Raw genomic sequence first — 27,412 nt, 5'->3', positions numbered from 1 at the left:
GCAGAGTTGGTTCTGTCCCACTGAGAGCCCAGAATAGCCCTGGAAACAACTCTGGAGATGTGCTCTAAGTCTTGAACCACAGAAGGAAATGAATATTAAAGTCTGTGATAAAATGTTCCAAGCGTTGCCTCTTCACTTATAGAAGTCTCTCCCACACCAGTACTAAGTTCTGGCCACTACAGCCAGGAGTGAGATTCTGTCCCAGCAAGAGATGCTCTGTCAGATAAAGGGCACCATCTGAGCCTCCCAAACAGCTTTTATACATCAGCAGGACTGTCCCAGAAGACCTATCCACAAAGGAACCCTCATTGCCCTCTTGGCAGGGCAATGTGTTTGTGCAGGTGGACACAGGGTAGAGGCAGGGATGACAAGGATCACCTGACCACAGTGCCTAGATATCTCCACACTGACAAAATAAACTCTCCAATTTAAAGGAAAAATCATTTTTATAAAAACAGAAGCATGTTTTATTTGAATCCTGTTGAGGGAGTGAGAGGGATGAAAACACAAAACAAGGGGAGGGGTCTCTTTATACACACACACATCAGGATCAACTACAAGGAATAATACCCATTTCCACCCCTCCCCCTGACTCCTATGTGGGGTCCAAGGCCAGCTGAGAACAGATGGAACAAGAATTAAGACACTATTGGCACAGTAACATGGCCAGTGCACCGAAAGATGGAGAGAGAATTTCCCAGGGAGCAAGGCCCTGGGCCTCAGCTGCTTCCCCAGTGGAGGGGCGATGAGAAAACTTTGGCTCAGCAGGAAGGCGGTTGGCAAAAATCAGGTTTACCCGAGCTGGACTCTGCAGATCACAAACTATGGGCTGAAGGGAGTCAAGACGTCTGTCCAGTCCATGCTGTTCTCTGCTTTCTCCAAAACCTCTTCTCTTCAGGCTTGAGAACATTGAGAGCTGGCCTGGTTCTCCTCTTCATTTTGGAAGGCAGGGGAATAAGTGCTTATTCTACCCTTCCTACATCTAGGCTACTTAATTACTACTCTCTTAGCTCTAAAGAGACAGAAGCCAACTAACAAGGCCGGCTCCCTTTGTGAAAGTCGGCTTGAAAGAGCCCTTGTGTTGGCAAAACCGCCTCTGCAAAGGTTTCTCCGAGCCCGCCCCTTACAGGCCTTCCTCAAACTTGTTCAGAGACGCCTTCCATTGTGCGAGATATGGACAGAAAATACTTGGTCTCTCTCTAGAGTTGGATTAACAGTCCCATCTTTCACTGGAGATGGGGACGAGAGAGCGAACAGGTGTCGGCAGGAGGAAGGACTGGGGGAAAGCAAGGCAGTTTACACTGGGTTACAGATTCAAGCCTCTGGATTGTGAATAGAGTCATCTAAAGCTCCAGAGAAGGAAGGGGGATTCTCTGACACAATATGAACAAGCGGAAAATATTTTAGTGGCAACCCTGTAATTCCCATAGACCAAAAGGAAATATGTCAAAAAAGGGGGGGAAAAAAGACTAGTGAGCAAGCAGAGTCCAGCCCTCCATCTTAAATGGGAATAAAATTAACTCATTCAGCTAATACTGCTTCAAGTACAATCATGAAGACAGATGGAGCTGCAGAAATTCACACTAAAGCAAAGAACGGGATCAAGTAGCCTATCGTCTTAATCCCATGCACCTCCCTTTAAAAAGTCATCCAGGAAATATCTTCAAGGATTTGAATTGAAGGTGAGGTTCACCAGCGCCTCTCCTCCCCCAACACAACACCCTTCCAGGACAGCCTGATGAATTAAGACGTCTGTTTTAAGTTTAACAGGAGGGAAGTGAAAATGAGAGCAGCATGAGATTTGGAAAAGCTAGCAGCTACAGCCAGAAACGAGGTTAAGGTCCTGTGGCATCTAGACCTGGGGGCAGAAGGGGAGGGAAAGGAAACAGGTGGTGGCTTCCTGCTGTCCTCTGGCTTTATATCTTTCCCCTGCCTCCCATTCCTCCCAAAGCTCATGCAGCTATTGGCCTGCTGGAGGGGATGTAATGCCCAGACCAACTTTTTATTGAGCTTATGCAGCTAACAGACTTGTAAACAGTGCCAATTGACAAAGTTTTGCTGAATATTACAGCTTGTGTCCACTAAACACACCTCTCTCTGAGATTAAAAACAAAAAACCAAAGTAAACAAATACTGAGAGAGAGAATGAAGAGACACATCTTGAGTCTTCTAGGAAGGCAAAATAAAAAACGCCACATGGCTTGGTCCCAGGCGTTCACCATGCCTAGAGTGCTGCTGCTGTCACCACTGTCTCCCCTCCCTGCCAGCAGCTAAGTAGAGGGCGGGGAGAAGGGTCATCTTGGCATGCTGCAAATACAGCATTTGCTGGTGTTGACACCCTCCTGGGGCTGTGGTGGCGGACTGCTGTCAGGAGCCCATTTCCTGGGAGTAGCAGAGGAAGCCCAGGTCTTCAAGGCAGCCCGAGATGGAGCTCATACACCTCAGCGGGGGTCCCTGGCCCCTTTTCTCCAGTGCAGTTCAGCAATGAGGTTGTCTATTCCCGGTCGGCGATAAAACCTGAGCTGTTTTCCTCGTAGGTTCCCGCTCCCTTCCCCAACTTGGGGGAGTAGTGGGAGGGGACAGGGGAGGATCACTGAGGGGGCAGGGGGATACCCCGGGGATCGGTGACCTGGCCCTCTTGCAGGTTCTTCACCAGTTGTGCAAGCCAGCGTTTCGTGGTGGTGTCATCTTTTAGCACCTGGGCGAAAGTCGTGTCCTTCAGCTGGTCAGGGAGGCACTGCCTGAGCGCTTCACGTGCCCTACATCAGAAACAAACCAACCAACCAGGGAGACCAACAAAGAAACTCACATTTGGGGGACAGGGAAGAGCCCCTTTCTTAGACATAAATATACAGAATCCTGGGAATCTACAGCTCTGTCAAGTTACTTTAAGAAGCCATTAAAATTCCTTAAAGCTTATATTAGGCATAGGCTCAGAGATCACCAGGATCTGTAGTCTGCAAACATTTTCAGAACAAGGCCCCAATGTAGAATTTCATGACAAAACAAAATGGAATAAAACGGTGCAATAGTTTACTTCAATTCAAATTGCTTTCTGACTTATTACGGTAAATATAGTCAATATACTCATGTTAGAAATATATGGATTATAGTAAATGAAACATTTCCTAAATCAGTACATTAACAGGGATATGACCTGCTTCAAAATATGATAAATTAAAGAACTTTAATTCTAAACTAATATAAATTATCTTTCTTAAAAACTGCTTCAGTTTTATAGTTAAAATCCCTAATAAGAGATAAGCAGTAAAAACAAAACTATGGTAGCAACATTATCAAGAAAACTTTTAAATGTTTCATTTTCTTCAAAAGATGACCATTAGAAAGTCAAATCTGAAAACCTCAAAAAAGTAAATGTTAACTATTTATAAGACTGTTTTAAACAAACCTGTGGCTTTTGTACTCAGACAAGTTTCTCTGTACAAATATAATTTTAAACAAACATATTCTCAAACTTAGTGAAAACAGGAACCACTGAAGAACAGGACAAAATGGTCGAAGAAATAGCTAGGGCTTGAATAACCTCAGTGGCAGGAGGCTGAGTTCACATTAAATCATGTTACCCCCATTCCTAGGAACACAGAAATCACCCCATTATGTGGTTTAGCAGAATCTGAGCAAGTGGCTTTTAGTATGAATTATGGATTTACAATGCAAAAGGTCAAACATTTCTAAAATGCATTATATCTACAGTGTATGATTTCTGGCAGAAAGATTACGAACACAGGAAGATAAAGTAATTAGCTCAAGGACTTTACAGGAATCAAAGAGAGAATTGGAAATATAATTCAAGAGCCCTGTGGGATCTGTTCTTTTCTTAGAGATCTTTGAAAATATACTTCTCTTTCTGACCGCCTGGAGTAGCAATAAAAAGCTCAAACCACAGGAGTAATGTATCATAAAGTTCCCTTGGAACTGTCTGGACTCTCTGGAATTTTAGAGTAGGGAACAGAGTTACAATGGGGAGATACAACTCTGACGGATTTTTTAATTCAGTACTTCTGATTTCAAAAGGAATAAATCAAGTTCTGTCTCAGACAAACTAAATATAGTTATATCTCTTCCCTGTCCTAAAGACATAGGAGCTATGCCACGAGATGGGGCAACCAATCAGCAGAGTATTTCTCTAAAGTCTTATAAATCCTGTAAATGTTTACCTGGGATTATCTGAGAGTCTAAGGTAACATCTCACTACATGCTTCAGCAGACGGGCGGAAGGCTCTTTGGATAGCTGCAGGACCATCTTACCCTGTTTCCCCCAAAATGGGGTGGGGTAGGAAAAAGCACACAAAAGACAAAATAATCCTAGTTAACAGCAAAGATCAGATATTGCAAGAATCATTCTACAAAGTCCCAGGGTAGTTATTTCTAGCTGGAAGACTGAAGCTTCTCAGTGTCAACTACAAAGGGACTAAGCTATGTGATCAGAAGCAGTTGCAAAGGGGGTAGATGAAAAAACTTACCAAGATCATGGCCACATGGGAGAACCGCTCATATGTCTGACAGATGTAAGCCAAACCAGTGTCATCTAAGAGGATCTTCTGGAGGATGAATGTGGCAACCTGGAGTAAAACAAAATTAAGGAGTCCAAAATGTTGCTCAGACTTGTTTTCCAACTGTCCATTCATCTCTCAGGAATAACCATGAGTCAGAAAATTAAGCAGAGACCCTTGCATTGTATACAACTTAGTCAACGAGATATGCATAGTACAAAAAAATTAATATCAAATATTACCATATTGAACACTTACTATGTGCCAGAATTTTTCCTAAAGGCATAACATGCCTTATTTTCACAATAAACCCAGGAGGTAGGTATCATTGTTATTTTCAATTTACATAAAAGGGTAGGTTATGGTAATTATCAGATTCTCAAAAATGGAGAGAATTTCTCAGTTATTGAAAACCTACTATGTGTCAGTTTTAACTGCTAATCAATAACTTACTTGCCAGGTTAAGGACCTAAGTGACAAAGATACGAAGTCACAGAGTTGAGATCCAAACCTAGTTTGAATATAGTGTATCTTCTCCTTTCCATAGGCCAAGATGATTTCAGAGATTCAGCTATGCTTTATCTCTTCCAAATGCAGTAAGTAAGGCTTTTCCTATTCTTTTTTTTTTTTAACATCTTTTTTTTTTGGTGAGGAAGAATCGCCCTGAGCTAACATCTGTGCCAATCTTCCTGTTTTGTATGTGGGTCACCGCCACGGCATGGCCGCCGACGAGTGGTGTCGGTCTGCACCCAGGAACCAAACCTAGGCCGCCAAAGCGGAGCACACTGGATTTAACCATTAGGCCACGGGGCCAGCCCTAGCTTTTCCTATTCTTAAATGATCTTTAAGAAATAAAATTTTTAAGCCTCCCTTCGAAAACTGTCCCAACAGTAATAAACAATATCCACAGGGAGGGTGAAAAGGGTAAAGAGGCACATGGGTATGGTGACGGATGGCAACTAGACTTTTGGTGGTGAACACGATGTAGTCTATACAGAAGCCGAAATATGATGTACACCTGAAATTTATATAATGTAATAAACCAATGTGACCTCAGAAAAAAATATCAGTTTAATTTATGTCAAACAATTATTATAACAATCTCTTCCTTGGCTGCTCGTTGGAACCAACCACGGCAATTATTTATTTTGTTTTACTATGGTATAACATTGTGGTTGGCTAAATAATGGCACCCAGATATCCAGGTCCTAATCACCAAACTCTGTGAATGCTACCTTATATGCCAAAAGGGACTTTGCAGTATAAGCTAAGGATCTTGGGGGAGATTAATTACGCTGGATCATCCAAGTGAGCCCTAAATGTACTTGAAAGTGTCGTCATAAGAGGGAAGTGGAGGGAGATTTGACCATTGAGGAGGCACTGTGACAGAAACAGAGAGAGATCTGAACATGCTACACTGCTGGCTTTGAAGAGAGAGGAGGTGGGGCATGAGCCAAAGAATGCAATTCCAGGAGCTAGAAAAGGCAAGGAAAACAGGCCTCCAGAGGGAAGCTCACCCTGCTGGCGCCCTGGCTTTAGCTTGGTGAAATTTATTTAGTTTCTGGCTTCTAGAACCGGAAGAGAAGAAATTTGTGGTGTTTTACGCCACCAAGCTTGTGGCCATCCGTTACAGCAGCAACAGGAAACTAACACAAACACATACACAGTAAAATGTGTAAAGTGCACAAAGTGCACTAATCTTAAGTGCATCTTGATGAATTTTTACCTATGTACACATTTGTGAAGCACAACCAGATATTTCCAGCACCCCAGAAGATTCCCTTGTGTCTTTTCCCAGTCAATATCCTTTCTGACAGGTAACCACTATTCTGAGTTATCCCCATTGATTGGTTTCGCCTGTGCTTGAATTTCACGTAAATGGAATCATCCAGTATGAACTCACATGTGCCTGGCTTCTTGACTCAACATAACGTCTGTTGCATGTTGTATATATCAGCAGTTCATTTTTCTTACTTACTGTTTATTTTGTGACTTTACTATAATTTACTTATCCTTTATGAATAAAAATGCTATAAACATTCTTGTATATGTTTTGATGTACATGAGAGCTCCTTTTTCCTGGGTATATACCTAGGAGTGAGACTGCTGGAGGCTTATGTTTATACTGAGTACTGCCAGACAGCTTTCCAAAATAAGTTATACAATCACCAAGGGGGATTTTTTAACAAACACAAATGTCCAGATTGTACCACCCTGAAGAATGATTCAGTAGGTCAGAGATGGAACCTGGACATCTATATTACTAAAACATTTCACAGGTGATCATGTCACACAGCCCTGATTGAGAACCTCTGCTTTACTGGGTGCCTACTATGGCAAGGTGTTAGGCTATGTATTGTACATAAAAAGTGAACACGAAAAGGTCCCTGTTTGCATGCAGCAAAGGAAGAAAGACGAGCCAGGAACTGACTACTAACCATAAAAGGCAGGATATGAGAAGTATTCCAGCTGAAGCATAAAGGCCAATGGGAACCTATACAAATTAAGGATGGATTAATACTAGTAATGGGCAAGGAATGTAAATAGGGGAGGGATCATTAGATGGGGGGGGGGGGGCCCTGGAAGAGGAAGAGATGTCACAAAAGAAGAAATGGGTCTTTTTCTGCCCTAGCCATAAGAAGCCAACTTGAGAAATCTATTCATAGGCAACTACTAATAAAAGATGACAGAGTACAGTTGTACCCATTCCAATCCTGTCCCAGAAATCCACTGAAATTAATAAAAAGAACTAAAATTAGGGAAGAAAAGAGAAGAAAAGCATAAACATAGATCACATGTCACTTATCCTTTGTATGTTGAAGCAAAAACTGAAGACAGAGGCATAAATACCTCCCAACACACATACCCTAGATGGGTGGACCCATTCAGAGGTAATCAGAGGTAAAACACTTGACTTAAAAGCTGCCGGCATCAGCTCATACCACCTCTTTCCATCATTATTTTTAAACAAACAGCAGTCTTGGATAGAACTGCTCCCACATGGAAACTTTTGCAGAGACATCCCCAAGAAGAGGTAACAAGTAATAATTATTTACATTTTCAAACAAATTGAAGAGAACATGGACTGTAAAAAAAAAAAAAAAGAAAAATTCAAAGCAGAGCTGAAAAGACAGGAGAAGTGAGAGGGCAGAGACTAGGGGAAAAAACAGATATAAAATTAAACTGGTACATATATATATGGAATATTTCTGGAAGGATACAAGAAAGTGGTAACACTGGTTACCACTAGGGAGAACTGAGAGACTGAGGTAGATTTACTTTTATTTGTATACTTATTTATACTATTTGAATTTTTTACTTTATGTATTGCATATTCAAAATAAAAAATTTTTAAATCATGACACCTGTTTATATCCAACTCAGTAATAATTCATTGAATTAAAAATTATTCAGTGTGACTAAGCATACTTTTTTATTTTTATTTATTTATTTTTATAATTTTATTTATTTATTTTTTCCCCCAAAGCCCCAGTAGATAGTTGTATGCCACAGCTGCACATCCTTCCAGTCGCTGTACGTGGGGTGCGGCCTCAGCATGGCCGTAGAAGCAGCGTGTCGGTGCGCACCCGGGATCCAAACCCGGGCCGCCAGCAGTGGAGCGTGAGCACTTAACCTCTAAGCCACGGGGCCGGCCCTGACTAAGCATACTTTAAAAGCAGAGGTTGGATGTTGCTAAAAATAGTCAGCAACATGGAAAAATATAGCCTTGAGAAAAATCACACATGAAATAAAAAAATAAAAAGTGATTAGAGAGGGGAAAAAAAGAGATACAATACAGCACAACTGATGTTGCTGAAGCAAGAGGCCAGGACAAATTGAAAACTATGAAAATTAACAAAAAATAGACACAAGGAGTATGTTCTTCCAGAAAAAGATCCCATATAAGATTATCAAATGAACTTAAAAATAATAAAAGGAACTCATAGATACCCACACAGTAAAGGCAAGGTCACCAACAAAAAGAAAAACTAGGCTGGCCCAAGATTTCACTATAACATTCAATACCAGAAGACAACAGGGCTCTGGCAACAGAATTCTGAGATGGAAAAATGAGATAAGAATTTTATACCTAGTCATGTTGTCATTCATGGTTAAAGTGCAAGGTAGGCAGAAGCTCAAATATACATACACTTGATTATGCAGAAAAAATGTCTGGAATAATACATATGTGGAGTGAGAGGTGGGTTCAGAGAAAACACAGAAAAATTTAGTGTTTAACTTGATATGCTTCTAAGGGGTCTGGGTTTTTTAACGATCAATTTATAACCATTTTTATTCAAAAGAGAAAAAAATATCAATAAAAGTTTCAGAAATCTTGAAGGGAAGGAGAAAATGATCCCAGGACCATAAAGAAGTAGCCTAAGGGTCAACACAAAATGTAGACTCTAATTAAGTTAAAAGCACATACCGTTTTAGAAAGTTCACTTCCAGATTCCATAATGCGCAAACACAGAGGGATAATTTCTGTTGTCAATAAAAAGTTGATTACTTCCTGCTCATCTGTTTTCACCAGGGCCCCTAAAGAAAATATGGACAAACAAAATTATTTCAGAGTCAGGGTTTCCAATTAAAATTGTTCATCCAGCTAGTTGTGGAATTTAAATAACATATAACACAAACTGTGGTTTCTATGTCAGAGAATCAGATACAAACTCATGTAAAAAAAAAGAGGAAGAAACGCACAGGCTGACTATTACCAGTCAACACTAAAAGATCAGGTACCAAGCCCATCATATAGTCAGCAGCAGTTTAGCCTTCTAAATCATTTTTCTATCATTCCTGGTAGACTTTAGGAGAGAGTAAGGAACATCATTTGGTTTAACCAGAATTGGCAATCTACAAATGCTATACCTCTAAACCCCACAGCAGACAGCACATACCATAATTTACTAACATGCCCTACAGCAGTTGTCAAATTACTATTTCATTTAGATTTTACATGTAGGTCTAAAATCCACTTTGAGCTAATTTTTTTATAGAGTACAAAGTATGGATTGTGGTTCATTATTTTACATATGGAGATCTAATTGCTCTAGCACGATTTATTGAAAAGACTATCCTTTCTCCACTAAATTGTCTTTGCACCTTTGTTAAAAATCAATTGACCATATTTGTGTGGGTCTATTTCTGGACTCTCCATTCTGCTCCACTGATCTACAAGTCTGCCTTTTCTCCAATACTACACTGTCTTAACTACTGTAGTTTTCTAGTAGGTCTGAAAATCAAGTAGTGTATGTCTTCCAACTTTGTCCTTCCTTCTTTTAAAAAATGTCTGGATATTCTAGTTCACTTGCCTTTCCAGATAAATTTTAGGATCAGCTTGTAGATTTCTTAAAAAAAAATCCTGCTGAGATTTTGTTGGAATTGCTCTAAATCTATAGATCAGTCAGAGAGAACTGACATCTCAACTATAATAAGTCACTGATATACCAATTAATGAATATGGTATCTCTCTGCATTCATTTAGGTCTTCTTTGATTTCTTCCATCATGGTTCTGTCGTTTTTAGCTACAGATCTTGTACCTATTTTCTAAGATTTACACTCAAGGTTTTCACATCTTTTGGTGATATTATACATGGTAGGTTTTTAAAATTTCAGTTTCTAAGTGTTTATTGCTAGCACATAAAAATAGGATTGATTTTTGCATACTAACCTTATATCCTGCAACCTTGCTAAACTCATTAGTTCTAGCAGCTTTTTTGGGGTAGATTCTTCAAGATTTTTCTATGTAGTTAATCATGTTGTCTGAACAGACAGTCTTATTTTTTCCTGTCTAATTTGTATGCCCTTTATTTTTTCTCTTGCTTTATTGCACTGGCTAGGATATCCAGGATTGAACAGGAGTGGTGAGAATGAACATCCTTGCCTTGTTCTCATTCTTACGGGGACAACATTCAGTTTTTCACATTAACTATGATCTTAACCATGGTTTTCTGTTTTTGTTTTTTGTACTATATCAGGTTGAGAAAGGCCCCTCTATTTCTACTTTGCTGGAGTTCTTCTTAGGAATGGATGCTGAATTCTGTGAAAGGCTTTTTTTGAACTACAGAAATAATCATATGATTTTTCTTCTTTGGTCTGTTGATATGGTCAATCATATTGACTGATTTTTGAAAGCTGAACCAGCATGAATTCCCAGGATAAACCCCACTTGGTCATGATGATCCTTTTTATATATTGTTGGATTTGATTTGTTAGCATTTTGTTGAGAATTTCTACATGTTATGTTCATGAGGGATACTGGCCTATAGTTTTCTTTTCTCATAATTTCTTTTTCTGCTTTTATTATCAGAGTAATGCTGGCCTCACCAACAGTTAAGAAACCTCCTATCTATGTTTTGGAAAAGTTTTAGAAAATTGCTAATATTTCTTCTTCAAATTTTGGGTAGAATTCGTCAGTGAAACCCTCTGGGCCTGGAGTTTTCTATGTTAGAAGATTTTTAACTACAAAAACTATTTATTTAGATGTAAGACTATTTAGCTTAGATATTTAGCTTATCTAAATATATTACCTATATATCTATCTTATCTATAAAAAATAGATATTTAGCTTATCTATTTTTTCTTTAGTGTGCTTTGGCAGACTGTATCTTTCAAGGAATTTGTCCATTTTATCTAAGTTGTCAAATTTACAGGCCTAGTTATTAGCAGTATTCCCTTATTATCCTTTCAATGTCTGTACAGTCTGTTATAACATATCTCCTTTTATTCCTGATATTTGTAATTTGTGTCTTCTCTTTTTTTTCTCAGTCTGTCTGGTTAGAGGTGTCTTAACTTTATTGAATTTTTTCAATAAAAAATTGGAGGTGGGTGAAATGGGTAGGTCAAAAGGTATAAACTTCAAGTTATAAGATAAATAAATCCTGGGGATGTAATGTACAACCTGGTGACTATATTAACAATATTGTATTGTATATTTAAAAGTTGTTAAGAGAGTAGATCTTAAAAACTGTCTTCACAGGAAAGAAAATTTTGTAACTATGTGTGGTGATACATGTTAACTAAACTTACTATGGTAATCATCTTGCAATATATACATATATCAAATCACTACATTGTACATGTAAAACTAATACAATGTTATATGTCAATTATATCTCAAAAAAAAATCAGCTTTTGGTTTCATTAATTTTATCTATTTTTTTTGTGCGTGTGAGGAGGACCAGCCTGGAGCTAACATCCAATGCCAATCCTCCTCTTTTTTGCTGAGGAAGACTGGCCCTGGGCTAACATCTGTGCCCATCTTCCTCTACTTTATATGGGACGCCGCCACAGCACGGCTTAACAAGTGGTGTGTTGGTGCACGCCCGGGATCCAAACCGGTGAACCCCGGGCCGCCGCAGCGGCGTGCACACTTAACCACTTGCACCACCGGGCTGGCCCCTCATTGATTTTATCTATTGTTTTTCTGTTCTCATTTTTATTGATCTCTATTCTTCATTATTTCCTTCCACTTGCTTTGGCTTAATTTACTCCTTTGTCTAGTTTCTTAAAGTGAAAGCTTAGATCATTGATTGAAGACTTCTCTCCCTTTCTAGTATAAGCATTTAATGCTACAAATTTCCCTCAAAGCCCTGCTTTAGCTGCATCCTACAAATTTTGATATGTTGTGTTTTTATTTTTATTCAGTTTCATATTTTCTAATTTATCTTCTGTATCATTTCACTTATATTCAAACTTGTCTGATAATCCTTGAATTGTAAGCAAAAAGTTTAGGCCCAAAGATTCTTCTGCTTGTTCTCTCAACTGACTTGCAGAAATTGAGTTTCAGAAAATATATACAAGAGTGGACATTTGGCTTAATACCGTCCAAGCATTTTTTTCATCCCCCCACTGTTAACTTTATCCTAACATCTCACAAATGCATCATCCAACCACAGTAGTCAAAAAACCAACAGAAGTAGGATGATTTGAATCAGAATTAAGGATATAAATATTTTCTTTTGGCTGGAATCATGTTGATGTTTTAAATCCTACATGAGAAATTTTTATAGCTTAAAAGCAGAAAAGAATATGTTGGAAAAAAAGTTTCTAATTAGAGTACCATTTGGGAGGAGTATATAACAGTTACTCCTTAAAAGTAGAAATAAAATGTCTTTGAGAAATATGTCTTAGAAATACCAAACTTTTAAATTATACTTCCTGATTTATGGTTTATAATCATTAAGGATGTGAACATAGGTTGAACATAAAAACAATAACAACAAAACAAAGTTTGTATTATCAATGTTCTTATTGTTTGTTCACCACATAAGCAGAAACTATGAGAAAAAGACATTGGAAAAAGGAAGGGTGATTTGGGAAAGAAATGTTCTTGAATGTATTTACATTTCACAAATCCAAAGATAGTTCTTTACTACCCGGGAGTCTGAGATTCGAAATAGCTGATATATTGTTCTCTTAAGTAAGGAGTACTTTAGACACATCTCTCATAGTAAATATATATGGAAACACTACCTTGTGCATGCAAAAATCTAACTCGGTGAAATTGAAGGTAAACCCCTGGAGTTACGGGAGAACAGCTTAGAAGTGAGAAAAACAAACAAAACAACAAACTCAAATTCTTCTTCCTGTAATAATACTCTTTACTTGTTAACTGAAGTCCTTGTTCTTGACTCTCCCTACAATTCCAGTACACATTTCTACATATACGCTGAATTTAACCCCAAACACTGGGCCTCACAGCCTTATTAACAACACTCAGAATGGTACTTGGTCAGAGATATCATGCTCCTGACACTCATTATTAGTGAAAATAGACTCAACCTCAAAGACAAAAATGAACAATTGGTGAATCAAAGCCATAAAAGGCAAGACAAAACACCTAAGTTAAGACCACTATTATGAATGAGGATTTCAGGCTTGCAAAACAACCCTAATAACTTACCAATAACTCCAAGACTGGTTAGCCGAAGATATTCAAAGGGGCGCGTTTTGCTGACAGTGTGCAAAAAGGGGTACAAAAAAAGTGGGATGTGTGCTGCAAGAAATGCTGACCTGGAAAAAAAAATAATCACATTCAGAGCCCAGAGTTATTTTCTAAGGATTCTGAACATTCAAACGTCCAGGTTAATTCTGTAAGGCCTCTAACGCTGCCTTACCAAGGAATCTTTAGGAAAGACTGTTACTGGTCGTTAGTCTAGACCAGTGGTTCTCAATTGGGGTGATTCTGCCCCCTAGGGGACATGTGGCAATGTCTGGAGATATTTTTGGTTGTTACAATTGAGGGCATGTATTGGCATCCAGTGCACAGAGGCCAGGGATGCTGCTAAACATCCTATAATGCACAGGACAGCCCCCTCGCACTACAAAGACTTATCCAGCTCAAAATGTCATTGGAGGTCAAGGTTAAAAAATCCTAGTCTAGGCCAATGGTTAAGAGAATACATGATTTTCCCTATAATCAGCACCAAGTACCTTAAAAACTGATAAAATATCCAACTGCAGATTGTAAATAATAGGTCATAAAATGCAATTAAGTGTACAAGAGATTCTCCTAGATGCCGTCCCTCACCTAATTTACGACTGAATAATAATATTCACAGGTACAGTCAGACAAAACCTTATAAATCAAGACAACAAAACAATACAGCCATTATCAGCTTTATCTGCAGGTTTATCTGCTATGCTTAAATGCACATGCTTTTTTTTTGTTAGAGCATTTCAGATACACTAAGCATTCTAAAAACATCTACAGCTAATATATCAGGCAACTAATATGGAATCAGCCTATTACTTTATATTATTTATAAATAAGTTACACCCTTGTAGGAGAACCAACACCCCAAATTTTTAACACTCATAGTACTCTTGCATTTTTCCTAAGTGTTTAAAAATAATTTTCTGGGTAACTTTTCTAAAGCTCTGAAAGGTCAGTGACAACCTAGCACTCAGATTTTATAAGGAAACTTGACAAAGAGAGGACAGGCTTTAATAAAACAACTATTAAGTGCCTTAGGGCCAGAAAAGTCACAAAGCAGATTCCTGAACAGGATTTCCCTTTTCTTAGTTTGTCAGATATAGCAGGCAAAAACGTCTCAACTTGCATGCCAAATCTCATCTATTACAGAGGTTGCCTAGTCGAATCCTGTGTTAAGAAAGATTCTGAAGCCAAATCTGGGTTCAGTGGGGAAAGGTGCTGGGTTCAAATATTTACTGATCTCCTACTAAATGCCATGCACTGTGCCTCATATACGGCATAGTGATGCCTACCATGGATTCAGGAGGGAGAAGTGGCTGTATTTCTGACCTTTCCTGAGATGTGAACAACACTCCTTTAAAGTTCATTGCTATGAGTGGGTAAAAAGTAAATGAGACAATGGAATACTATTCAGCCTTAAAAAGGAAGGAAATTCTGAATTATGCTACAGTATGGATAAATCTTAAGGATATTATGCTAAGTGAAAGAAGCCAATCACAAAAAGACAAATACTGTATGTTTCCACTTACACGAAGTACTCAGAGTTGTCAAATTCACAGAGACAAAAAGTAGAACGGTGGTGGCCAATGGCTGGGGGAATGGGGAGTTGTTTAATGGGTATAGAGTTTCAGTTTTATAAGACGAAAAGGGTTATGGAGATGGATGGTGGTGATGGTTGCACATTATAAATGTATTTAATACTACTCAACTGTATGCTTAAAAATGGTAAATTTTATGTTATGCATATTTTACCACAACAAAAAAAGGGAAAAAAAAGTAATTATAAAAGAACATGTTAAACAATACTATACTGTTACTATACTAAAATTTGGTGAATTAGAGACCAGAAATTCTTCAGGGAAAAAAAAAAAAAGTAAATGAGAATCCTGAGGACCCACATCTATACACATGTGCCCTACTGCATGCTCCTCCTCTCATCATTCAGAAAAAGTTTAAGACCATATTCAAAATAAACCTCCCCAACAGACTCATCCAAACCATTTACCTGGTTTCTGGGTGTGATGCCACACACTGCAGTAATGCCAGAGCATTGCAAACTCTGTTAGACTGGTGTGCCGTCAAGGTGGGTGGGTTGATAGATGGATAAATATTTACAATTTCCTAAAAAACAGAAACCAGCACCAGATGAACAAGGAATAACTTATTATCAAATTAATTCTCATGGTATCAAGGCAAAAAACTTAAAAAAAAAAAACAAAAAACTCTTAATTCCACATACCCTATAAGAACTGAACCATCAGAGAGGGAGCAGAAATAAACAAACAATGCTCCTATCCTTTCATCACAAATGTACTTGACGGAGACTAGCTGAGGCATTTCTACACGTGTCTCTAGGAAGATTTCTATGGAGGCAACTGTGGTCACCTACACTTCCTCTTATATCCTGCATCTGTTGAGGCTTTCACTCGAGGGACTCTGACATTATAATCCCTCCCATTTGTCACACATTGCCTTTAGTTATAGTGATTGGACAGTGATGGTCAGAAAGTGTCTGTAAATCAACAATAATGATTCATAACGAAATTCGAGTTTGTCAGGTAGCAACTGCATAAAGGGCAAGATAAGAACATGAGTCTACACGTAGGATATGTACAAACAGCAGTGAATATATGTACTCTCTGTCAAAAGGTGATGGTTTGCTGAACACAATCCCATTTATTTTAATTGTAAAAGTTGACATAGAAAATGTTCCTTTAAGAAAGATCAGGTTCTTGGCTACATGAAGTAGGGATAGAACGTGAATTTACTTAACAGATGTGAAAAATTAATCTAATTATTAGGAATTCTGGACAATACTTGAAAGGATGATCATTCTATTTGCTTAGTATCTTAGGACTATACCATATCAATTTATTCCCCACCAATGACCATTCTGGTCAGAACCAAACTTCAGTTATTTATTCTTTAATGTACAAGTGTACCTACCTTTAATCCTACAGCTGTTATATCGTTACCTGAACATTTTCTTTCCCCAGAATATACCTCGCAGTCCTTACACCTTACTTTCCACCTTCTCCCCCCTGTCATGTAGAACTGTCTTGTAGTACTCCTAAAGCTATGTTTCTCAAAGTGTAGTTTTTGGACCACTTGCACCAGAATCACCTGGGAGCAGGGGAGGTGCTTGTTAGAAGCACAGATTTTTTTTTTTTTTTTTTGAGCAAGATCAGCCCTGAGCTAACATCCATGCCAATCCTCCTCTTTTTGCTGAGGAAGACTGGCCCTGGGCTAACATCCGTGCCCATCTTCCTCCATTTTATATGGGACGCCGCCACAGCGTGGCCTGACGAGCAGTGCGTCGGTGCGCACCCGGGATCCGAACCTGGGCCGCCAGCAGCGGAGTGCATGCACTTAACCGCTATGCCATGGCGCCAGCCCCTAGAAACACAGATTTTTAACCTCAGACTAAATAAATCAAATCTCTTGGGTAAAATCCAAGAATTTGCGTTTTAAAGAGCACCTCGGACTTTTCTAAAACAGATTCTTACAAATGCTAACATTTAAAGACTCATCCTACTATAAAGTCTTCAAAATCATTTGGACAAAGGCAGAGAGAGACAAGTGTGATGAACAGGACTGAACTGCAACTCGCGGCTAGATACCCACCTGTAAAAGTGCTGCAATAGTACCAAATGAATGCCACAGCATGGGGGCAAGGTCAGGAACAGATTCCCGCTTCTTACTCAGCTCCAGCAAAGCATTTTCTCTGGTCTCGGGACTGGACAGCTCGTTAATCCACTGGTAGATCTTTTCTCTATCCACCTGAGCCAGTGCAGTAGGCACAGGCTTCAAGTGAAAACAAGAAAGTAAACAGGTGAATTTCATTAGAGTCAACCCAAGTCTTACTCTGCAGTAGTGCTTTGGAGGGAATATATTTTTCATAAATACCAGGGGAGCTTTTCTAAATACATACACTTGATGTAAACTAATTCAACCTATCAAAATCTAAAATGCACACATTTAATAGTAATTCCACCTTTAGGAATTTACCCTATAGGTATACTTGGATGTTTACTATTGTACTGTTTTAAAAGCAGAACACCTGAAATAACAAATATCTATCTATAAGGAACTGGTTAAATACGTACGGGTACGTCTTTATACGGAATACTACGTAGCCCTTTAAAAGAGATAGCTCTATATGGGCTGATACTAGATAAAAAACAAAGGAGTGCAGAACAGCATACATGATATGCTTTCATTAATAAACACATATATCTTCTTATATATTTACATACAACATTTCTAGAAAGACATAAGAAATTGTTAACAGTAGTTACTTCTAAGGTTGGAACCTATATGGGAGACTTACTTTTCATCGTACACAATAAAATCTTCTGTACAGTTTAAACATTTTTTTTTTTTTACCATGTGCCTGTAATGGTTTTTGAAAGGAATAAGGTTACACCCTCCCCACCCATTGCTGGTCCTTCCCCAGTAATTCCGGCATCCCCCTCCATGGAGCAGAAAACCTATGTAACCTGGAAAAATCTCCCCTTCTAATGATTCTTACACATACTCTACCTCCACCCCTTTGAGAATCATTCATTACTTACTCATGGAGGGACCATATAAACAGACTCGTAGAATATGCTTTCACTATTGTGCTAAAGAATCACAATATTCTAAAAAAAATTGAGGATTTCTATAATTCTATTACATAGAATTCTATTATTCGATAATTCTATTATAGAATTCTATTATTCTATAATTCTTCACACTTGTCAAATGGCCTTGTGACGTTGGTTAAGTCCCTTAATTATTCTTATCTGGAAAATAAGATGGTAGACTAGAAAAATGATTACCATTGCTATTTCTAGCTCTCAAGTCCTAACAAATTCATAATTTCTATGCCTATGCCCAACATTTTCTCACTTAATTCCCACCACACCATGAGGAATAAAAGGGTGGGTAGACAGAAAAGAGGGATCTACACTTGCAGAGGAGATTACTCACGCTCAGAGGAATTAACTCACACAATTCACCCAAATATGAAGTTGCATATTCCAACGCTTTCTTGAACTGTATTACACAGCTTCTCAGTTATTTACATGTTCCCACTACTCCTTAGTGTGATACAATGATGACCTACCCACTGCACAGGTGGAAAGATAGGGAACAAAAAGGACAACTGTCTTTGTTGAAGAACAGAATGAAGTCTAAGATGGATTTGAGGTGCACTCACATTTACTCTACCCAAGCCAAACAACAGCTTTCTATAAATGGAAGCTTTTAGCTTAATGTTTATCATTTCACTTGCTTGACAGAATGAACCACAGGGTGTTCTGCTAAATGGACTGAAATACCATGCAGCTTAAGTCTTCTTTAAGTGCCTTTGAGTAATCTGTTAAAAGCTGTTTTGTAACTGCCACCAGTCATGCTCCCCAAGGAAACACAGGATCTTAAAGCAACCATATGATGTAGAAGGAATCGAGTAGTTTTTCCCCCCCCTCCCAACAGCAAAAGCAGTCTTGTCCAAGCACTTGCCCTTTCTATGCTGCTACAGATAGGCCCTCAACTTAAAAATTATTTTTGGAAACGTAACTCCCACCAGAAGATAGGGTATGTTTATTTAGAGTATTACATCACCTTAAAAGCTCAGTGGAAACAAGGGCTAAAATTTTAGCTGTGGGTTTCCTGCCCACAGTCTCTTGGATGACCTACAATCCAGTAACTAAAGGGGGCCTCATAGACACTGCTCCAGCAATATACTATCTATCCTGATTAGTCATTACTCATTCCGGTCAACTCTCCTCAAAGTCCTGTCACCCAGACACCACCATCAATAAACTCCCTCACCCCCACTAGAGCCAGTCTGTGACTTGTGTCCGGCATCCCTGTATCCCATTCTGCTCTGGGGAGCCCTATGTAAACACCACCAGGCTGCACCAGTAGCCACAAGTCAGCATACCATGGCTGCCAAACATCAGGCCCTATCCACATATGCCGTTTTCAGAGCTGGCTCGACTCCAGCCAGGACGTGGTGCCCCTGGAGTGGTGCTGGCACTCTGGAGGGCCAATGCCTGGTGCCTACTTGGGTCCCTAAGGCCATGGCCACCTACTGCCAGCAATACTCCAACTTTTGAGGCTACTTGTGGGAGCTGCAGCCTCCATGGGACTTTGGTTCTAAGAGAGCTCAGGATGTCAGGTGGGTGGTAATGTGGCCCTCTCAGACATTAGTTTGGAGCTATGGGTTCTGTAGCCATTCTACCAAAGGGAAGGCAGTGAGGGCAGCTTGGTATCAGAAAACATCTGGAGTAGGGACCTCCTTTTCATCATCCCTGTTGAATTTTGCCCCCAATTTAGCAGCAAAAGTTAGTTTAAACTCACTGAATACCTATTTGTTATGGGATGAATAGTTATTTCTCAAAGTAAAAACGGGAGGAAGCTAACATATATAATGCTACTCTGTCAGGCATTGTCCTAAATAAATACTTATCACACCACCCTCATTTTTTTTTTTTCTTTTTTTTGTGAGGAGGATCAGCCCTGAGCTAACATCCGTGCTAATCCTCCTCTTTTTGCTGAGGAAGACTGGCTCTGAGCCAACATCCATTGCCAATCCTCCTCCTTTTTTTTTTTCTTCCCCAAAGCCCCAGTAGACAGCTGTATGTCATAGCTGCACATCCTTCTAGTTGCTGTATGTGGGACGCGGCCTCAGCATGGCCGGAGAAGCAGCGCGCTGGTGCACGCCCGGGATCTGAACCCGGGCCGCCAGTAGCGGAGCGCGCGCACCCAACCGCTAAGCCACCGGGCCGGCCCCATACCACCCTCATTTTATAGACGAGGAAACTGAGGAACAGAGAAGTTATTTAAAACTTAAGTAGCAAAGCCAGGATTTGAACCCAGGCGGTCTGGCAACAGAGTCCATACTCTTTTTTTTTTTTTAAATAATTTTATTTATTTATTTTTTTCCCCCAAAGCCCCAGTAGATAGTTGTATGTCATAGTTGCACATCCTTCTAGTTGCTGTATGTGGGACTCAGCCTCAGCATGGCCAGAGAGGTGGTGGGTCAGTGCGCGCCCGGGATCAGAACCCGGGCTGCCAGCAGCAGAGCACGCGCACTTAACCACTAAGCCACGGGGCCGGCCCAGAGTCCATACTCTTAACTGCTTTGCTAGTGCTGCTTCTCACCTGCCTGAAAGATTAGGTCTGATCTAAAGATGACTTTCTAAAAAACTATTTCCTGTGACCTACACAATAGAGAGAGCGAATATATAAAAATCTCAGACAAAAATTCAAAAGTTATTCTGAAAAACAATCAGCACCATGAACAAACAATATCATTGATGTTAAGAGAAATTCTCTACTTACTGAGATTATAAGGCACTTAATAACCATCATTTTAATGGGAAAGTCAGTGAAATAGTTTAGTTCCCTATGTCAAATCATGGCTCAGATGGCCTTAATTTAGCTAGTGATAGCCACCAACACACACACGCATACGCACACCCCTCCCCACATATATCAACAAGTAATTTTATAACACACATGGCAGTTTAATTATTTTGGAGAATAAAAGGAAAAATATTTTTACATTTTGAGTTATGTATTGATTAATATATTAATTTATATTACCAGACGATTGATAAAATACTTTGGACATCTCCCTGAATAAAACTCCAAAGCACAACTCTAGCATCTCACTACATCTTGATGGTAATAACAATTCAAAACGTATCTTACTCTCCTTCCAAGTCCCAAAGATCATTTAGGCACACCTTCCACAAAAATATTAGAATCTGAAAATTGATGTCTTCCTAAAAGGGAGTGGGAAGTGAAGGAGCGGGTGGGGTGGATGAGGGAAGAGTGGGAACTGTATTGTACTTCTTTTTTTTAATATGGTTTCATTTGCTGATCACAACAATGTGGTTATTATCCTTATTCTACAACTGATGAAACTATGAGTAAACGACGGTGGGCAGATTTCCTCCTCCTCCCATTCTCTAAAGATCACTTCCAAAGATTCCCAGTTCAACAGCTACAATTCTTTTAATTTATAATTTACTAACACATTTCTGAGGCTGTGGCTGATAAGGAACTCAACCCAGCAGCACACACTGTCCAGTGGCAGATGAACAAATTCATCGATGACTTCCCTACTGGAGACTACCTAACTTAAACACACTAGCAATAACAGCAGGATCCTACCACAAGAGCAGAGGTTAACAGTGCTTGAGTCAAATGAAATCCACCATCTGTTCCTCAGAAAAATATACAATTGCACATTGTTTTGCACATAACTTATGTGTAACAAAATTTACACATAATTTCAGGGAATTCATAGACCCCCTGTAACCCATCCATGGACCCAGGATTAAGAATCTGTTTATCCGGCCAGCCCCGTGGCTTACTGGTTAAGTGTGTGCGCTCCGCTACTGGCGACCCGGGTTCGGATCCCAGGCGCGCACTGAGGCACCACTTCTCCGGCCATGCTGAGGCCGCGTCCCACATACAGCAACTAGAAGGATGTGCAGCTATGGCGTGCAACTATCTACTGGGGCTTTGGGGTGAAAAAAACAAAAGGAGGAGGATTGGTAGTAGATGTTAGCCCAGAGCTGGTCTTCCTCAGCAAAAAGGAGGATGAGCATGGATGTTAGCTCAGGGCTGATCTTCCTCACAAAAAAAAAAAAAGAAAGAAAAAATCTGTTTATCAAGTTAAACAATAGGAGAGACCTCAGTTTGCGAGTAATTACACAAGTACATAAGTGTAATGCACAAGGGATTGGGAGTCAGAAGTGGCCATTTCTAGAAACGTGTGACCTAGGATAAGTCATTTACTTTTCCAAACCTCAATTTTATCACTGGTAAAATGAGGGAACTATATTAAATAATTACCAAAGTCTCAGTTCACTCTAAAATCTTGGAAATCACTTTATTTAGTTTTAAGTGAGAGACTAATCTAAGTGGCTCTTTAAAAATAATCAATTTTATTGAGGTGTAAGTTGCAGACAATAACACTCTTAAGTGCACCCATTTTAAGTGTACATTTCAATGAATTTTGAGAAATCTATACACTACCACCAGAATCAAGATATAGACCATTTCCATTACCCCCTCAAGGTCTCTAGTACTCCTTTTAGTAAACCCCACACCCAGCCCTAGGCAAACATGGATATGCTTTCTGCCACTACAGATTAGGTTTGCCTTTTCTAGAAACTACTTATAGGAAATAATATTTATTGAACATACTCTGTGACAGTCACTGTGGATTACTTCCCTTTATTCTCAAAATTCTAAGAAGAAACAGGTTCGGGGAGGTTTAACATTCTCAAGTTCACACAGCAAGTGTATGGTGGAATGAGATTTAAACTCTAGCCTACCTCTCTCTAGAATCAGTGAGCCCCACCTGGTCTACAGGATTGAAATCACAAATATCCCTCCAAGTTGAAGAAATTATTTCTTAAGAACCCAATACAAAACTTTAAGTTTAATATTCTATTATAATATAGCTCATTAACAGTTGGATAAACTGTGGGTTCAATTACATACCCAGAAACATAAAGTCATTTATGAGAAGTCTGATTTGGACTATTTGCTATCATCCTCAACACTTACTTCCAAGATTAGAAATGAACTCTATTGTACATAACTGTATATTTTTAGTTATATCCTGCTTCAAGTCAGTGGTTCTTTTAACAGATGTGTTAAAAAAACGGTTGTATTATCAAAATTTAGGAGGGAATTGCTCTCCTCTGTTCTGCTTAATGGTTTGTATATGGAAAATGTATTTCAAGTAACTTTTTTCTTTCAACAAAGCTTAACACAGGCAAGACATTTACCAAAGTGAGTCACCAATGGTTAACTCCAAGTGTCACAAACACAGGGTACTGCTAGTTGGTCATCTATCTCTGAAAGATCTGAACAATTAATGCGAAAAGGAGAAAGAAATTTAGAAGTTAAATAAAAAAGACCTACATTTATCCATAAATGGGAAAGAAATATGATTTATTCCCCTTTGAGTAAATTATAAAATTGATGTTGATGGCTTTCTTAAACAGAAGAGTCAAATCTATCAATACAATTTTATATTACAAGGGCCAAAATAGCTGTTGGTTTTCCTAACAAGGAATACGTGATAGTCAATAAAGAAAGAACGGAATTAGGTTGAAATAGAGATTATTTTCCCAAGTCTGGAGATGACTCAACATATGGCTTTGGGTGTCTACATAATGATAACATTCCAAGAAAACACATTTTCTAAGTAGTGCCAAAGTGAAATATTAAATTAGCTTAATTATCTTTATATCTTTATAAAATAAGGGCCAGAATGTTCTTCAAAATAACTTTTTAGGGCCGGCCCCGCGGCTTAGCGGTTAAGTGCGCGCGCTCCAATGCTGGCGGCCTGGGTTCGGATCCCAGGCGCGCACCGACGCACCGCTTCTGCGGCCGTGCTGAGGCCGCGTCCCACATACAGCAACTAGAAGGATGTGCAACTATGACATACAACTATGTACTGGGGCTTTGGGGGGAAAAATAAATAAATAAATAAAATTTAAAAAAACAAAAGAAAACAAAATAACTTTTTAAACGTGGAAGTGAACAAGCAAAGAGAACTTAGGCAATTTGCTTAAAGCTTCAACAGGAGACATGGGATGAGCCAGTGTTTGAATCAGATCCTTCAGGGTGCCCAACATTCTTCTTACTTGCCAAAGAGGAGGGCATCTGGGAGTCTTGTACAGCTTCAACAAAAAGATATAAAATGACTAATGATGCTGCTCATTAGGCGGAAAGACTGGCACAGATGCTAGCAACAATCTTCCTCAAGCAAAAAGAGGGAAAGACAAGGGTTTAAGGATGTTAGAATTGCCAGTGGAAGTTAGTGGGGAAATTAAAGAGAAAACGCATACCCCATGCATCTCCTAAAGGTTTACCTTTGGCTCTTTTAGATCACCAGCATAACATTCATTACAGAAGACCCACGGTACGTGAAGATTTGCAGCTCTGTTAATCTGAAGCAACCTCCAAGGTCCACAACAAAGTGATTTGTTATTTTGCTGAGGCAGGAGTTAGCATCCCACGGCTGAAGTCTGGGAGCAAGTCATTTAACCAATGAGTGAACCTAGCCAACCACTGAGCACTTTGTTATTCTTATTTAATTTTTAGAATAATCCTGTGTGGTGTCTCTGTCCCTATTTAATAGATGTGAGAACGAAATTATATTCTATGGTGGCAACAATGATGATGTTAGGATGTATTCTGTAAAGAATGACAAGAGTCTACTATATTATACATTTCTAGCGTAATAAACTACTACTCAGGAGTCAAAATTTAAGAAACTTCCTCCCTCTAGTGAATACATCCTGCATTCACATGTGATCACGTTGTCCTTTGATAGACTATCTCCCTAGCTGAAGTGATGTTATTCTTAAAAAGAGATAAAGGTATACACAAACAAAAATTTTCATCATTAGGCAGAAAGTGAGCATTTTCTCAAGTGGCTTAGATTATTGCAGGCACTGCTGCATGTATTATTAACTCTTCTCAATTTCTTGTGAGTGATATACACCATTACAGTTCCTTTACCCAGATCAGAATAACACAGACAGTTTCGTCTAATGGAAGGCGTGAAGGATTGGGAAAGAGGTCGCTCAACTTCTCTATGCTTCAGTCTCCTCACTAACCAGATATTCTAGTAAATAAGTGGTGCAAAGCAACTTGTCAGAGTTTCTGTGTGGTCCAAACAGCATATCTAAAAGCTCAAACTTTAAATAAATGTAAAGCATTGTAAATTTAATTGAAGAAAACATGTATCCAGTACTTCTTATAAGTAATGAACCACAGCTTTAACGGCTGTTCCAAAGATGCATTAGGGAGCAATTGAAAATAAAGGGAATTGACTAGGTAGAGAGATTGCGGAGGCAGAGGGAAAGGAGCAGCTTGATATCAAAGTCTGGAGAAGACAATCAGATTTTGAAAGATGGACAAGCCAACCTTAGAAGAATCCTTTGTTTAACCTGCCACTCCCCTAGGAGCAGCAACCATATCTTCTGACTTGCTTCTTCTCAAATTACATGTATTACTTAGAAGAAATAAAAAAGCTGGGGAAATTGCAATTACCTAATTGAGAGATATAAAAAGTACCTCTCCACTTTGAAGAGTTACAAACACTTAGAAACATGGTGATAGGACACAGAGATGCCACAGGCCTGGGAAATGACAATGCTTTCTATAACCTAGTCATGCTCAGCTCTCTTTTTCACTTTATATATTTAAAGTTAAGGCAATTTTTTGGTCTTCTATTTAGTATGTCCTTTTCCCTGGTAATGCAATTTCAGTATACTACTCTCTCCTTAAGTCACATCACCTTAGTAAAACAGAAAAATTAGGATGAGCATTCAGAAGAGTATCCTCAAATCATATGATCGTGTTTTCCCATTACAGCTATGTGCTCTCAGGAGTGACCTCCCTCATCTATACCCCTTCATTCAGCAAAGTATTTGAGCCCCTCCTTTGTGCCAGGAACTGTCCTGGCACTGGGGTAACCATATAAACAGGACCCACATGATCCCCGTGGATCAAGAGGGAGACAGACAACAGACAGATAAAAGAATACAAAAATTACAAACTGGGATCAATGCTGTAAACAGTACTCTAACAGAGAAAAGCTGGGGGTTACAAAACTACTTTAAATAGGGTGGTCGAGGAAGGCCACTCTAGGGAGATTTTTAGGCTGAGACTTGAGGGAAGAGGAGCCAGTTACATCCACATGCTGTGTGTGTCTGTGTGTAAGTAAGTAAGGGGGGGGCGGGGAGAGTAAGAAGAGCATTCCAGAAATAGAGATCAGAAAGTGCACCCTGGAATGCAAAAGTGCAGGCAGAAGGGATGGCACGGCGGTCCCTGTAGCCAGAGCCTACGGAGCAAATGACATGAGACTAAACATGGGTAAGGACCACATCCTACAAGCAGCGCCTTGTAGGCCATGGCAAGGAGTCTGGATTTTATCTACATGCAAAGAGAAGCCATAAGATGACTTTAAACAGGTGAGTTACACGATCCGTTTTTCTTGATAAAAGATCGCGCTGGTAAAATGAGACGTGTGAAAAAAGGTTGTAAGCGCAGTAGAACCATAAGTCAGACGTAATAATTATTCACTTCTCCGGGTCTCAGCTTTTCCATCTATAACGCAAGCGGTCTGAGCTAGTAGCCATTTCTTTCCCGCTGCGATGCGCCTAGGCAGTGCGTCCCGAGCGCGGCCGTGGCAGAGGGACCACGGCATTCCCCTCATCCCTGCCCACGCCCAGCACGAAACCGGCAGGCCGAAACTGTCGGTCAGCGTAGTGAATCAATGAATGGCCTGTCCGGGCCGCGAAAAGGCGCTCCGGGCGCCGGACCAGGCCCCGGGCCGGGAGAGAAGGCGATACGCGGCGCCAGAGGCCGCGAGCGCCGGCCGGTGAGGAACGTGGGGGCCGGGTCCCACGCAGCCCAGCGCGGCAACGAGGGGCCGGGGCCTCGCGCAAGGAGGGCAGGAGGAGCCCGACTCCGAGCCCGACGCAGGGAGCGAGGAGAGAAGGCCGGAAAGCAGGGCCGAGGAGGGGTTCTGGGCCGAGGCCGGGCGGCCCGGCCACTCACCGCAGCCGTCGCCAGGCTGTGCATGTTGGGAGCGGCCGCCGCTCTCCTCCCACTGCCGGACGCGCCCGACCCGCGTCCCCGCTTCAGCGCCTCTGCCGCCAAAGACGATGAGCCGCCGCAGCCGCCATCCGCCTCCGGCTCGCTCCGCCCCCTTCGCAGCCCTCTGACCTTTCACCCTTGACCCCGCCCACACAACCTCTTCCCGCCTCCTAGCTCTCGGCTGAGTTAATAGTCCCAGCGTGTGTCCTTTGCCCCTTAAGATTCAGGACCGGAAGGACGTCCGCCACCCACTAGTCCTCGCATCCCCCAGCTTCGAGCTGGTATCCCAAGAGAGGGACGTGAACTCTGACCCTCCTCCGGAGGCCA

General features: G+C 40.2%; 1 protein-coding gene across 1 annotated transcript; it reads right to left on the bottom strand.

The window, feature by feature from the left end:
* Positions 1-440: 440 nt before the first annotated feature.
* On the bottom strand, positions 441-27,412 carry CNOT9 (CCR4-NOT transcription complex subunit 9). Its single transcript, XM_058532995.1, has 8 exons — positions 27,047-27,412; positions 17,081-17,260; positions 15,462-15,577; positions 13,424-13,533; positions 8,944-9,053; positions 4,485-4,583; positions 4,179-4,270; positions 441-2,759 (listed from the first exon to the last, which is right to left on the bottom strand). Exons 1-8 carry the CDS (start codon positions 27,068-27,070, stop codon positions 2,591-2,593), a joined length of 900 nt encoding a protein of 299 aa, XP_058388978.1. The 5' UTR covers positions 27,071-27,412; the 3' UTR covers positions 441-2,590.

The sequence above is a fragment of the Diceros bicornis genome, chromosome 37, assembly GCF_020826845.1.
Source record: "Diceros bicornis minor isolate mBicDic1 chromosome 37, mDicBic1.mat.cur, whole genome shotgun sequence".
NCBI lineage: Eukaryota > Metazoa > Chordata > Mammalia > Perissodactyla > Rhinocerotidae > Diceros > Diceros bicornis.
The sequence above is the reverse complement of the archived record's forward strand: the minus strand, read 5'-3'. Positions and strand labels throughout refer to the sequence as shown.

What these genes read in the sequence shown, in the direction of transcription:
- CNOT9 (XM_058532995.1), bottom strand. Translation starts at nt 27,070, where the DNA reads ATGCACAGCCTGGCGACGGCTGCG. An exon ending in GCATCACACCCAGAAACCAG is followed by an intron (nt 13,534 to 15,461) that starts GTAAATGGTTTG and finishes TTTTTTTTCCAG; the next exon opens with GTCAGCATTTCTTGCAGCAC. An exon ending in AACCAGTCTTGGAGTTATTG is followed by an intron (nt 9,054 to 13,423) that starts GTAAGTTATTAG and finishes TATTTTCTTTAG; the next exon opens with GGGCCCTGGTGAAAACAGAT.